Source organism: Dipodomys spectabilis, unplaced genomic scaffold, assembly GCF_019054845.1.
Source record: "Dipodomys spectabilis isolate Male_0828 unplaced genomic scaffold, ASM1905484v1 ptg000054l, whole genome shotgun sequence".
Taxonomy (NCBI): domain Eukaryota; kingdom Metazoa; phylum Chordata; class Mammalia; order Rodentia; family Heteromyidae; genus Dipodomys; species Dipodomys spectabilis.
The window spans coordinates 19,991,685-20,007,382 of NW_024870731.1; the positions used below are offsets into that span (position 1 = coordinate 19,991,685).

At 36.0% G+C, this 15,698-nt stretch overlaps 1 protein-coding gene across 1 annotated transcript in view; it reads right to left on the bottom strand.

Moving 5' to 3' along the window:
- Positions 1–15,698, bottom strand: part of Dnah12 (dynein axonemal heavy chain 12) — a 159,757-nt gene that overhangs the window by 127,694 nt on the left and 16,365 nt on the right. The window contains exons 9-17 of the mRNA XM_042679922.1: positions 14,598–14,786; positions 13,908–14,064; positions 13,087–13,178; positions 10,075–10,253; positions 8,982–9,117; positions 6,340–6,465; positions 4,350–4,484; positions 3,861–4,054; positions 2,979–3,222 (exon numbers count right to left, since the gene is read on the bottom strand). Of these exons, the coding sequence (XP_042535856.1) occupies positions 2,979–3,222; positions 3,861–4,054; positions 4,350–4,484; positions 6,340–6,465; positions 8,982–9,117; positions 10,075–10,253; positions 13,087–13,178; positions 13,908–14,064; positions 14,598–14,786 (1,452 nt within the window). The remainder of the gene's footprint in view (positions 1–2,978; positions 3,223–3,860; positions 4,055–4,349; positions 4,485–6,339; positions 6,466–8,981; positions 9,118–10,074; positions 10,254–13,086; positions 13,179–13,907; positions 14,065–14,597; positions 14,787–15,698) is intronic.

Genomic DNA, 15,698 nt, shown 5'->3' on the forward strand with positions numbered 1-15,698 from the left:
AAATCTATATTTGAATCAGGAAAGTTTTTTGTTGTTGTTGATTTTGCCGGTCATGGGGACTGATCTCTGGACCTGAACTCTGTCCCTCAGCTCTTCAGCTCAAGGCTAGCGCTCTATCACTTGAGCCACTGCACCACTTCCAGTTTTCTGAATGGTTTATTGGAGATAAGAGACTCATGGACTTTCTTGCCCAGGCTGGCTTTGAACCACAGTCCTCAGATCTCAGCCTCCTGAGTAGCTAGGATTATAGGCATGAGCCACCGGCACCCAGCTAGGAAAGTATTTTAAACTATAATTCAAAACCCAATAGTCTTAAGAAAGATTGGTAAATTAACAACAAAGAGCATATTCAAGGAAAATCTACCATAAAGTAGCCAAAAAACAAATAAAAAACATTTATAAAAAAGCCTATAAAAAGCCTAGTCTCTCATACTTAAAATACATATACATATACATCACATGAAAAAATATGAAGCTGTTTTTAATGTTTAAAATACTTTTCTTATAATAAGAAAAATAAAAATTACTTTAATAGATTACCAAAAATCTAAAGTGATATTCTGCTGGTGAGAACATATATAGAAATAGATAGATAGAAAGATAGTCAGATAGAGATCCCTTAGAGTTGTATATATGCCACTTTTAGAAGATAATTCAACTAGCATTTGCTCTTCTACAATTTGCTTTGCTGTTACAAGGTCAAAAAATATAAACAATCAAAATACCCATCCATGGGGCTGGGAAGGTGGCTCAGTGGGTAGAGCACTTGCCTTGCATGCTTGAAGCCCTGGGTTCGATTCCTCAGCACCACATAAGCAAAAAGAAAAAAGCCAGAAGTGGTACTGTGGCTCAAGTGGTAGAGTGCTAGCCTTGAGCTGAAGAGCTGAGGGACAGCGCCCAGGCCCAGAGTTCAGGCCCCACGACTGGACCAGAAAAAAAAAAATACCCATCCATGTTGGGTACCCACAGGCTCACACCTATAATCATAGCTATTCAAGAGGGTAGGATATGGAATATTATAGTTCAAGGTCTGAAAACTACAAGATTCCATCTCCAAAATCACAACCAAAAGTCAGGGTTGGACGTGTGGCTTGAATAATAGAGTACCAGCCTAGCAAGTTCAAACTCCATTTAGTACTGCCAAAAAATGAAAGTATCTCTATCTTTAGGGAAATGGTTAGATGAACTATACTACACCCATATAATGAAACATTATGTAAGTGTAAAAAAAGTAAAGAAGCTCTATGTGACAAAAAAATCTACAAAATACATTAAGCAAAAAAGGGAAATCTTTGTATACATATATATATATATATACATATATAATGCTAAATTTTATGCAAAAGAGATGGGAAAGTAATATATATATTCCCATTATTATATGTTTAACAAAATTCTTTAAGTGTGTACAAGAAAGTGGTAACTTGATCATCTGAGGTAGAGATGAGAAAAATAGATGGATATAGATATAACAATAGAACTACTAAAACTAGAACTGCTTTCACACTGCCTTTGGAATTAACTGTAAAAAACTGTTATTACTCTATCTTTATCAGTGAAATAAATAAGAGATGAAAGGCTCAATGTTTTTTTACTCCCCTTTGACTGTACAGGGGCTTAAGCTCAGAGCCTCATGTTTGTTAGGCAGATATTTTACCACTTGAGCCACATCTCTATCTCTTATTTGCTTAGTTTTTGCTTGGGTAAGTGTGCCCGAAATATCTGTTAAAGGCTTGGTTCCCAGCTCATGGTACAATTAGGAGGAAGTACCTATTTGGAAGTCTTCCCATCATATATTTTGTTTTGTTTGCCACTTCTGGGGCTTGAACTTGGGGCCTGAGCACTGTCCCTGAGCTTCTTGTGCTCAAGGTTAGCACTCTACCACTTGAGCCACAGTGCCACTTCTGGCTTTTTCTATTTATGTGGTACTGAGGAATCAAACCCAGGGCTTCTGCATGGGAGGCAAGCACTATACCACTGAGCCACCGTCCCAGCCCCTTCCTGTCACACGTAAGCACACCCATGGTAGGGATATTAGAACTCCTCCAATCTTTCTTTTTTGCTCTTCTTTAATTCATTTTCAATTCTCTCTTCTCCATTCTGTTCCTCTACTATCCCCTCTCTGCTTTCTGTCCATAAAGTGAGCAGCTTGCTCTGTCATGCACTCCTGCCACAAATGATATACTGCCTTATCACAGGCCAAAAAGCAATGGGCTCTACTAAGCACGGACTTCAACCTCTGAAACTGTAAGCCAAAATAAACTTTTCCTCTTCTTACATTGATTGTCTCAGATATTCTGTTAAATCAATAGAAAGCTAAAAATTGTATTATACTGTATCATAAAAATGGTATAATCTGGAGCTGGGAAAGTGGCTCAGTGGTAGAGTGCTTGCCTTGCATGCATGAGGCCCTGAGTTTGATTCCTCAGTACCACATAAGCAGAAAAAAAGCCAGAAGTGGTGCTGTGGCTCAAGTGGTAGAGCGCAAGCCTTGAGCTGAAGAGTTGAGTGACAGTGCCTAGGCCCAGGGTTCACGCCCCACGACCAACAGCAACAACAGCAACAAAACAAAAGGTGTAATTTTCTTGTTTCCAAATGCTAATTGGGTATCATTTTCAAGACATGTGCAATATGCCATAACAGGTCTAAGAAACTTTCTACTACCCTTTCTTTGATAAGAGGAACTCTTTGCGTAAGTATTACCAGACCTGACCTTTTATGTATGTTCTTGTTGGGCTACTCCAAGTGGCTACAATTCATCATTCAATTAGCCCTGATTAGGTCACAGACTTACCCTTAAACAAATTACAATGGCCAGCGACATGATTTTTGTATTAAGATTTGTTTATCTTTAGTCAGATGCCTACTAAGATAATGCTGGTTAAAAGCTGACCATTATACAAAAAGTATAAAACCATAAAATCAATTCACAACACAAAATTGAGAAAATATTCCAATTCCATTAAATGTGTTTATACCTTAAAAACCCTTATCTGTTCCATTACTGTAGAACACATAGTAATAGTAGGATTTTCTTTTGCTTCTTCTTCAACTTTCTCTTCCATCAGGGATCGTCTTCTTGCTGCTTTTCTTTTTTCTTGCAACTCTTTTTTTTGCTTTGTTTGGAAAAACTTCAGTGTCTTAAAAATTTCTCGGGAAAATTCATCTACATCACTTTCCATACTTTCCCCATTGAGGTCCAAAAACCCTCCATCCATCCACCTGAATTTAAAAAAACAATTAAACTAAGACTTTTGAATTGTAGAAAGACACTAGAGAAGCTTTAGGCTACACCCCTCAGTTTTGTAAGTGAAGGCAAAGTCACATACGTAGAGCTGAAGGCAGAGAAACAGAACTAAAACTGTCATTTTAGGTATATTGTACATGCTAAAATATGTATCTAATTACAAATAGGTAACAGACACTATCCAAATAAATATAAGTGAGTTGGCTCTAGAATACCAGATACCAGAAATTGTGTCAATAAGGTTAGGTGGTTTATTAGCATCATTTGAATCTTCTCTAATATGATATTTGGTTTTTACTCAAGTAAATGAGTAAGCCTTATTTTTACACTTTTTTTTGTCAGTTGTGGGGCTTGAACTCAGGGCCTGAGTGCTGTCCCTGAGCTCCTGAGCTCAAGGCTAGCACTCTACCACTTGAGGCACAGTGCCACTTCTGGCTTTTTCTGTGTATGTGGTACTGAGGAATCGAACTCAGGACTTCATGCATGCTAGGAGAGCACTCTACCACTGAGCCACCTTCCCAGCCCTATTTTTACACTTTTAACCAAAAAAGTAAAATTTGTATTTTATGTATTCCTTTTTTTTTCTTAATCTATATTACATTCTAGAAATTACCGTTTTTCTGTTCGCTGCCACTTCAAGACAAAATTAAAAAATTTCTGATAGGGTTCAATGGTAACTTTTAATTTATCCAGTTCAGGATAGTTTGTCAATTCCCATTTGAAAAGTTCCTCTTCTTTATTGATAAACTGAACTGCCTCTTCAGAATCCTGAATACGCTTTTGTAGTTGTCTTACATCGATCACATACTGAAAGCAAGTAATTTTCATCTCAGTAATATTATAGAAATGAGATTGTATGATGTTACATAGAATATGCTCCTATTAACTTCACAACATTGCTATGGTAGAAAACCAAAAATGGCTGTTATATCTACTTTACAAATAGAAAACTAAGTCACAAAAAATATCAACTAGTACAAAACTAAAACATCAAGTAAATCTTTTGACACAGGATATGTTTTCTCCTGCACCTAAAATTTATGCTAAAATGTTCTGTATGAATGTATGGTTTGCAACAGCCATTGCCTTAAAGACTTCTCACCTGTTGCATGCGATCCAACTCTGCATATTCAGCAAACTCTTCCATACGGCGTGATTCTTTTTCTAGTTCCAAAATCAGTTTCTCCCTCTTGATTATTAGTTCATTTTCTCTCTTGTGCTTAACAGTCTCAATGAGCTGTTTAAAAAACAATTTAATGCTGCTAAGTATTGTGGTGCATGGTAACTCTTTAGTTATCCAATAAGAAATGTGAATGCTTTCTAAATAATTAAAACCATCAGATGAAAAATACAAAAGTAAAGCATTGTCTTCGTCTATGTGACAGTCACTCACACCTGTAATCCTAGCTACCCTGGAGGCCAAGGATCATGGTTCAAAGCCAACCCAGGCAGTAGAGTCCCTGTGAGACTCTTACCTCCAATTAACCAGTCAAAAACCAGAAGTGGAGCTGTGGCTCAAAGTGGTACAGTGCTAGCCTTGAGCAAAAGAGGTCAGGGATAGAACCCAGGCCCTGAGTTCAAGCCCCTCAACCAACAACAACAAAATATATCTTTAATGACTGATAAAAATGCAAAGAAGGGCTGGGAAGGTGGCTCAGTGGTAGGGCGCTTGCCTTGCATACATGAGGGCCTGGGTTCGATTCCTCAGCACTACATAAGCAAAAAGAAAAAAGCCAGAAGTGATGCTGTGGCTCAAGTGGTAGAGTGCTATCCTTGAGCTGAAGAGCTGAGGTACAGTGCCCACGCCCAGAGTTCAGGTCCCATGACCGGCCCCCCCCCCAAAAAAATGCAAAGAATAGTTGGGCACTTTTGGCTCATGCCTGTAATCCTAGCTACTCAGGAGGCTGAGATCTGAGGATCACGGTTCAAAGCCAGCTAGGCAGAAGAGAATATGAAACTCTTATCTCCAATTAACCACCAAAAAGCCAGAAGTGGAGCTGTGGCTCAAGTGGTAGAATGCTAGCCTTGAGCAAAAAATCTCAGGGACAGTGCCCAGGACCTAAATTCAAGCCTAGGACTGGCACCAAAAACAAAAAATGCAAAGAATAAACCATACAGTAAAGTTTTTCTAGGTCTCTCCAAAGTGACCTTCACAACTTCTGTTTATTAATTATATACTTATTGGTTCTAGGATAATAGTAAAGGCTACCATGTATTCAACAAAGTTCATGTATGAATAACTATTATATACTATACCTACATTATCACAGCTATTATTATTTCATTTCAGAGATGAAGAAATTGAGTCTTATGGAAATCAAGAGGCATATCCAAGGTCACAAAATCACAAAAGATAAAGTCTAGATTAAAGCCTTGGTTTATCTGATTGAAACCCATGCTTTGTATTAATGCTCCATTTTACCTCCCAAATTATCATAAACTGCTTCACATTAGGACTTTTTCAAATTTTGAACTTTTTCAAATTTTGAACTACATTCAATCTGATACAGAATCCTGAATCTGCTACCTCTTACATCTGTGATATTGAGTGAATTATTCAACTTCGCTGAGTTTCTTTTTTTCCCATCTATAAAAATAGTAAAAATAGAAAGGCGAACAATGCAACAGTGATACTCACAAGACAACATGCTAGAAATGGACTTTACAACTTGGGGAGGAGACTGGGGCAAAGCGAAAGTGGGAGAAAAATGAGGGAGGGGTTAATAATGTTCAACAGAAATGTACTTACTACCTTACATATGTAACTGTAACCCCTCTGTACATCACCTTGACAATAAAACTAAATATAAATAACTAAACACTTGTCCTTTATGAATGGTGACTAAAATGAAAAGCACTTAGTTTATGCTCACTATCATTAATTTACAAAATAGTTCTGAGTTGTCTACTGCTAGTTCCCAACACTTATAAATTAACCCTAAATGCCTGTCCTAACCCAGAAAGGATATAAATCTTACAATACTCAAGTGTATATCGACATAGAAGTTTTAAAAGTTAGATGGCAAGTAAATATGAATATTAAATGTGCTTAAAATGTCAGAATAAAAACTACAGACTAAAAATACATTTACCTCATCATTTTCATCAAAGATGGGATTAATTTTCTTTGGCCACATGAGGACATTTGCATTTAAAGCTAAGTCTTCTGGAGGATATAGATAAACATCTAAAAAGTAATTCATTTGGCGTTTTGATTCCTACAAAAGAAACCCTAGATGTAACACACCATATGGGAAGTCTAAGGCACTATGGAAAAGAGAAGAACAATGTCTAATGTTCTTTCAAATTATTAACTAAGTTTTTACACTTTCCGAATCACACAGGTATTTCAATGGCTGCAGCATGGATTTGGCTTCAGGCCAAACCATTGTACTTTTATACAGGCAAAAAGTTTTCAGTCAGGCACAGGTGGCTTACACCTAGCTACTCACAAGCTACTCACAAGGCTGAGATCTGAGGATCGCAGTTCAAAGCCAGCCCAGGGAAGAAAGTCCCTGAGACTCTTATCACCAATAAACTACTCAGAAAAAGCCAGAAGTTGTGCTGTGGCCCAAGTGGTAGAGCACTATCCTTGAGCATAAACAGGCTCAGGGACAGTGCTCAGGCCCTGAAATCAAGTCCCAGAACTGGCAAAAAAAAAAAAAAAAAAAAATTACTTGCAGCTGATCTAATACAAAAGTACTCTTGGTTCTCTTTATAATGATTGAAAAAGGTGGTCAAATGTTCAGCATGCCTTGAAATTTTAGATATTAAAGGATTTTTAATTATTTTTAGTCTTATGATTTATTTTGTTTTTCAATGTTTGTTAACAAAGACTTTCTATTTTCAATGTTACTATCATTTTTTTAACTATTTAGCATTAGAACAATAAATCTTACAGCAACAGACTGGCAAAATTCAAACTATTCACAATATCAAGTATGAGTTCAAATGTAAAATAATAGCTATCTGTGTTTACTGCTATAAAATAGTACTACTTTGGAAAACAATTTTGCCTTAATTATTATATTTTATTTTTTGGTCAGTTGTGGGGTTTGAACTCTGGTCGTGGGCACTGTCCCTCAGCTCTTCAGCTCAGGTTAGCACTCTACCACTTAAGCCACAGCACCACTTCCAGTTTTCTGAGTGGTTTATTGGAGATAAAGTCTCATGTACTTTCTGCCATGGCTAGCTTTGAACGGTGATCCTCAAATCTCAGCCTCCTGTATAGCTAAGAGTACAAGTGTGAGCCACCAGCGCCCAGCTAAAAATGCCTATCTTGATGGTAAAGCTATAAAGACAACAGCAAGAAGTGATCACTGTAAAAGTCAGAAATATTCACATCCAGAAAAAGACAAGGAATTGTGACCCTTTGTCTTCTGTGGTGTTAGTTCTATTTGTTTCTTTGGATGATAATTATTGGCTATTTGCTTTATAACATTTTAAATTGTATGATTTATCTTCAATATGTGACTTTTTCTGAATAATTTATGTTTTACAGTTTTAAAAGTCTTTCAAACTTAACTAATCAGGAGGCTAAGATCTAAAGATCATGGTTCAAAGCCAGCCCATGCAGGAAAGTATAAGAGACTCTTATCCCCCATAAACCACTCAGAAGTGGCACTGCGGTTTGAGTGGTAGAGTGCTAGCCTTAAGCTCAAAGAGGTTCTGGGACAGTACACAGGCCCTGAGTTCAAGCCCCAGGACAGGAAAAAAAGTCTTTGAAACAGAATAAATCTCAAAACAAGGGTTTTGATGATGCTGGGACTTGAACTCAAAGCCTCAAGATTTTTAGGCAGGCACCAGAATGCTTGAGTCTTGTTTCCAGTGCTCAAAATTTAAAAATAGATGAGTAGGTACGCTATTAGTATACTATTAGATGTAGGAACTATAAAAGAAAGAGCATTTTTAAAAATCATATTGTTGGGGCTGGGAAGGTGGCTCAGTGGTAGAGTGCTTGCCTTGCATGCATGAGGCCCTGGGTTCAAATCCTCAGCACCACATAAGCAGAAAAGGCCAGACGTGGCCTTGTGACTCAAGTGGTAGAGCGCTAGCCTTGAGCTGAAGAGCTCAGGGACAGCGCCCAGGCCCTAAGTTCAGGCCCACAACCCACCAAAAAAATAAATCATATTGTTGCCAGGTATGGTTGCTCATGCTTGTTATCCTAGGTATTGGAAGGCAGAAATCAGAGGATTTTCCCCCCAGCCCAAGGCGGGAAAAAAGTTTGTAAGACTGCTCTTCAACCAATGAGTGGATACGGTGGTATATGTCTGTGCTTCCATGACATGGGAAGTACAAAATGGAGGATTACAGTCCAAATCAGTCCAGAGAAATCAGTCCTTATCCTGAAAATAACCAATGACAAAGGCCAGTGAAGTGGTTCAGAGGTAGAACATTTGCCTAGTAAAGTGCAAGGCCCTGAGTTTAAACCCCAGTACCACAAAAAGTCCATATTTAAGAATGCACAAAATACTGCTGAAGTTAAAGAAAATCAAAAATACAATTATTGTAAAAGTCAAATGGAAACATGTAAAGGAGGGAAAAGAGAGATTAAGATAGGATCAGAAAGTCACAGAGAAGGCCTTCTGGAGTTATCTTACTTCCTGAGGCTCACCTCAGAATTATTTACCTAGCTCTCATATATTCTCTCTCGCTCTCTCTTTATCTATCTATCTATCTATATGACATATTTCACAATGGAAAAACAAAAATATGTAAATTAAAGGTTTCTTACCTGGATCCTCACAGCCAATTCTTTTATTCCTACATTCCGAGCTTTCTCAACGTAAGTTATCATCTCCATCATCTCTTCTGTCGTCTCAGGAACTTTTAATGCATGTTCTTTAATTGCTTCAAAATCACTACAAATACTGACATAATACTCTGCTTTACTATACTTATGGTAATTGACACATAATACACTCGTGTTACTATGATTATTATAAAATTATAACTTGGTATCCTAAAAATAATTTGTTCATTTACCAATATATCACACAATATTAAGTTTAACTGATCTAATAGAATTCACATTGCATCCTATGTCAATAAAAAACTGTGAATTTCATTTTTCAAATGAAATTAAGGCATATTTAAGAAATTTTGCTAATGAGCTTTTCAAGACAGATGATTCTTCAGAGGACATTTTCTTTCTTTCTTTCTTTTTTTTTTTTTTGTCAGTTGTGGGGCTTGAACTGGGCCTGGGCACTGTGCCTCAGCTCTTCAGCTCAAGGCAATCACTCTACCACTTGAGCTACAGTGCCACTTCCAGTTTTCTGGTGATTAACTGGAGATGAGTTTCACGGACTACTTAAATGCCCTGGCTGGCTTTGAATCGCAATCCTCAGATCTCATCTCCCTAGCAGCTAGGATTACAGTGAGCCACTGGCACCCAACTGACATTTTCTTTCTAATTGACCAAAATATAAGCCCCTGAGTAAGAGATATTTCCGCAAAAATCGGCAAATAATATGATGAGTACAAGGTAGCCTAATTTGATGTTAAACTAATCTAAGAAATAAGCAAAATGCCCTTTAATGGTTCTGCACTTAACCTAGTGACACATATCTCTTGTATCTCAAGTATGAAATTTAAATAGGAACTTCAAGAAGTAGGTGGAGGAAACAGGAGAACTTTTTGTCTGCTTTAATATTATATATTTATCAGGTACAGATATTTTATTGGAAGTAACAGAATTTTCTGGAAATTTTCACAGCTACTATTTTAAATTTTTAAACTTTAAAAGTTATGTTAAACAAAATTATTTATAAATGAACTATGACATTGTCATTGCTATTAGCTTTATTATGGTAATTAATGCTACTTACCACTCATTCTCTTTTCTATGTTTTGAAACTATGTCATTTAATAATAAGTTTGCAAAAGCTTTTGCTTTATTTGTCAAGCCTATCTTCAAATCTTCACAATCCAAACGCACCATAGGGAAATGAATCCACTGAGGCAAAAGTGTTATTTCTGAGGCAAGATTGAAAAATTTTTCTATAAACTTAAAAAAAAGTGTTTAAAATAGAAAAGATTAGAAATTTCTAATTTATCATTGATTTTATAGAACTATTTCATGATAAAATTCTTAATCGTATAATATGAATACATTCTTTTTGCTAAAGACAAAAATTTTCCCTATGTTTTCCACATTGGCCAAATTATCTAGACAGAAAAATTAGAAGAAGAAAAAAATCAGAGTTAAATGGCATCTCCAACCTAACAGTCATCAAAAATAGAAGCAGCAGAGTAAAAGGACATCTCCAACTTAACAGAAATCTAAAGAACATTTCATCAAAAAACTACTGAATATACATTCTTCTCATAAAATATTTCCCAGGTTGAATTATATGAGTAGTCCACAAAATTAGTGTCAAGACATTTTTAATGAAACTTAAAAATTAAATTTAATATTAAAAAATCTTTTCTGACTATAATGTAATAAAACTAAAATCAGTAACAAGAATATTATGGAAACTAAGCAAACATAGAAATAAAGTGACTTCCTTTTGAATCACTAGTGAATTGAAGAAGAAATCAAAAGGGAAATTTAAACTTCTTTAAAAAATGAAAAAAGAGCTGGGCACCAGTGGCTTACACCTGTAACCCTAGGTACTCAGGAAGCTGAGATCTGAGGATCATGGTTCAAAGCCAGTCCAAGCAGGAAAATACATGAGACTCTTATCTCCAATATACTACTCAGAAAAAGCCAGAAGTGGTGCTTGGCTCAAGCGGTAACAGCTTACAGACAGCACCCAGGCCCTGACTTCAAGCCGTAGGACAGGTGAAAAGAAAGAAAATAGAGGCACAATATATCAAAAGCCATAGGGCACAGCAAAAATAGTTCATGGAGGGAAGTTTATAGCAATCAATGCCATATCAAAAAGCAGAAAGATCTCAAATAATACTTCTCAAGGAGCTGGGAAGGATGTATTAATATAGGTACATCAATAAACATGATATAACACATCAAAAGAGTGAATGACAAAAACTACATCATTATCTCAATATCCATCTGCAGAAAGGCATTTAATAAATTTCAAAATTGCTTCATGGTTCAAAAAAAATTGAACAAATTGAGTGCATAAGGAATGTACTTTAATTAATAAAGCCATTTATAATAAGACAACAGATAACATAGCAAATATGAAAACCTGAAAGCTTTCTTCTAAGATCTAGAACAAAACAACGGATGCCCACTTCCACCTTTTCATTCAATATAGTACTGGAACTTCTAACCAGAGAAATCAGACAAAATGAAAAATAGGTTTCCAAAGCAGAAAAGAAGATATCAAACTGTCATTGTTTGAAGATTAAATACAGTATATAAAGAATCCTGACCCCCTCAAAAGAAACCTCCACCCACTTTACAAGGAACATGGTCCTTTATTGTCACATCTCAATGCCTTAAAAAAAAGTGTCATGTATTTCCAGTGTTGGTTTTTACTATTTCAAATGGAAAGGTAAAACATAGTTACTATTATTCTATGTTGGCTAGGGTGGGGGCAGTTCTTCCTACGTCTTCATAAAAAGAGAAAAGGAGCTGGGCACTGGTGGCTCATACCTGTATCCTAGTACCTGTAATACTAGCTACTCAAGAATCTAAAATTTAGAGGACTGAGGTTCAAAGCCAGTCTGAGCAGAAAAATCCATGAGACTCCATCTCCAAAATAACAGCAAAAGCCAGTTGAGAAAGTAGAGCTGTGGCTCAAGTGGTAGAATGCTAGCCTTGAGTAGAACAGCTCAGGGACAGCAGCCAGGCACTGAATTTATGCCTCAAACCTGGCACCCAAAGAGTTTAAATCCCATTACTGGGTTGTTGTTTTTTTTTAAAGTCAATGAAAAGGAAGAAGATGAAGAAATACAAGCTGAGTTTTAACCAATAGAACAAGGTCCCTTGGAGAGGTAGGAATCTTTTCTTATTCAGTTGCTTTTCTCCTACTACTGCTTCTAAAACTCAAATCCAAGTATAAAATACGTTCATGCCTAAAATCTTCAAAACAAAGTCCAAACTTGAGCAATATTTTCCCATATGACTCCAACCTACATCTCCACCTCATCATATTCTCAATTAATCTCATATTCTCTGTTTTCTCTGCTATTTTGATTTATTAGATGTTCTCTGGACACCTTAGCACAGTTTGGGTCTTTGTTCATCTTCAGTCTCCTTCCCTCCACCTATAAACATATACTTCAAAACAGAGCTTCAGTCCACACAGTCAGGAGACAGAAGCATGATGACTTCAGTTTCACAAAGTAAAAGCAATCAATCCCTCTTCTTTGTTGTCATGACACTTCGTCCATATCCCCTTTCCAGTATCTGTAGTTATAGTTGTTATTTCTACATCAGACTTCCAGGCCAAATTTAAGTTCCTGAGCATAATATTTGTGTTGTTAATTTTTGTGAGGTGTCTGAATGTGACAAAGAAATTTTTGTTAAGTCAATGAATGAATAAATTAATGACTGATGAAATTATGAGGTAAGCAAATTCACTTAGTAAAGGTTTTTTTTGGGGGGGGTCCGGTGGTGGGGCCTGAACTCTGGGCCTGGGCACTGTCCCTCAGCTCTTCAGCTCAAGGCTAGCACTCTACCACTTGAGCCACAGCGCCACTTCCAGCTTTTTTCTTTTTGCTTATGTGGTGCTGAGGAATCGAACCCAGGGCCTCAGGCATGCAAGGCAGGAGCTCTACCACTGAGCCACCTTCCCAGCCCTCATTTACTAAAGTATTTTACTAAAGAAATTCCATTTACTTTACTTGAAGCATTTATACCTAGAACAGAGAGATCCTAATTTTTTACTAAACAATATTAATTAAAAAATAAAATTACTACTTACTTCTGTATAGTCATCAAAAGTATGATCTTCTGCCTGAAAATTCTCTATCATCTTAACTGCAGTCCCATCCAGGAGCCAATTATATTTTTCAACTGAAAATTAATACTCTAATTTAAAATTGCAATAGCATTGAGTAAAATGTGTTTGCATTATCATACACTAGGGTAGCCTACTCAAGTGTATTTTTGTGTTCGTATTTTTTAAGCCCTTGCCTAGCTTATGTTTGGTGCTGTACCACTTGAACTATGACTCCTGTTCCTCAAATATTATATTAATATAGCATGAACATATTACTATATTTAAAATAATAGACAGATTAAAATGAGAGATTTAGTCAACTAAGTTAAATGTCTTTTAAAATAAAGTCAATATAGAATCCAATGTTTTTAAGCTACTTAAAGAAATAGATAATGTCACATAACAGGATTTTTAACTAATAGGCTGTCAAACAACAACCATCCATCCTGATCTCATACACATTTAAGGAGACTACAGACCAGTAAAATTATGCTATCAGCTTTTCAAAACTATTCTCAGAAATTAGCTTGATTTTATTAACTTTGATTTAGAATTTTCCTTATTCCAAGATCTCTTCTTTCTACCCTTTATCACCTTGCTTCCATTAATATCCATTCATCATTTGAACTGCTTAACAAAATTCGATTCTCCTTGGGCTTGATCCCTGACTCTACCAAAAGTCACATTTATGCCCATTTCTGACTCTTCATGCCCTTTCATAACAGCCCCAGACCAAGTACCTGAGCAAATTCTAGTTCTAATTAAAGTCATAAAAATGTAAATATTAAATATTTCATATATACCATATGCCTGGTAATGTCTTTTTGCACCTTTTAAGTTCTCACATACTGCTTCCTTCACTGTTTCAAGCGCCCAATTTAATATGTGTTCAGGAAGTTCTGTATCAAGATTTACAGGTGGTTGAGCTCCTGATAGCCAAGAGGGAACTGTTTGGATACGCTAACACAAAAAATAAAAACATATGTAATAAATATATAACTGCAAACAATCTATATGGAGATCTATACTACATTTTAACATCTCCTTAGATTTCCAGGTCCAAAAAGTGTAATTCAATGCAAATTATTAGTTTGAAAGTGAATTGTTTATAGTCAAATATTAAAAACTTAAACCGATTTTGTTTTCTTTCACTCAAAAATTACTATTAACTATTATTTCAATGCGATTATATTGAAGAACATTGGAAAGAACAAATGTGAAGCAGGTCTTGTTCTTAAGAAACTCACAATTCAGTAGTAAAGAGGAGATATGAACAAATAATTAGTTTGTAAATATAAGAAAAGATCAAAGAAGGAAACTTCATGTTCAACTGGAAGATGTTTATAAAGGAAACCACTTTCTAATTTGAAATATTTCTGGAAAGAAAAGCAAAACAAAGAGATACAAATACTATAGAGATATTCAATGCAAATAAATTTAAATTCTGAAATAGAGACATTTAAAGAACATGACAGGAAGGGCTGAGGTAATACCTGCAGAGCTTCAGCTATTCGCTCTACCATTCCCAAAACAACATCTTCCAAATCTTGAAAAGAAGGATAAAATTCTATTCTATCATCATCAAATGTCAATTCCATCGTAAATATTGGCAGCCCACTTTTATCTCTTAGGTCAAAGAGCTTTACAAATCCTTCTATAGTTCTTCGTAAGAAATCCTTTAGCTATATGATATCATAAAATTACTATTATTTTAGAAAGTACAAAATTAATTTCCTAAAAGCAGTAAATTATTGCATATAATTAAGCCATTCTACCAAATCATCTACAGTAGCACTGAAATTATCATCATTAAGCACAGAATATTCTATTTTTTCTTTTCTTTTTTTTTTTTTTTGTTGGTTGCGGGGCCTGAACTCTGGGCCTAGGCACTGTCCCTCACCTCTTCAGCTCAAGGCGAACACTGCCACTTGAGCCACACCATTTCCAGAATATTCTTTATGAATAGAATCTAAAACAATAGGGCTGGGATGTAGCTCAGTGGCAAAGTGCTTGCCTAGCAAGTGCAACGTCCTGGGTTCGATCCCCAGTACCAAAAAAGAAAAGACAAAAAAAAAAAAAAAAAGAATCTAAAACAATAAATACAACTATATACACAAATCAAAAGTTGTATATAAAATATCAACAATCTAAGAACAGCAATCTAGAATTTTCTGCATTCTTTAATAAGTCTGTTCCTGAGAACAGACTTATATTCTAGAGAGCCAAGTAATATGAAAACTAGAGATAAGGAAGACCTGATACCTGAAGGTAAGATTGTAGCAATGCACATAGAATGTGGTGTACTAAAGCTAGTTCCTATTGTCACAAGAGAGAGGCAATTGTTGAATATCCAATGATATTGCTAAACCTAAGCAACTTGAAACCCACCGTGATGACACTATTTACATAGCAGAAATCATGAAACACTAGAATTCTGGGTGTTTTTCCTTCTGGGGAGCCATATTTCTAGCACACCACCTGGTGAAGGTAAAGCCCCTAGAACTTAGAAAGATGCATGATGTGTCTAAGAATAAAAAATGCGTTCCTTCACAAAATCAACTATTAGAAATTCAGGCCAGCCAACAAATGTGGCT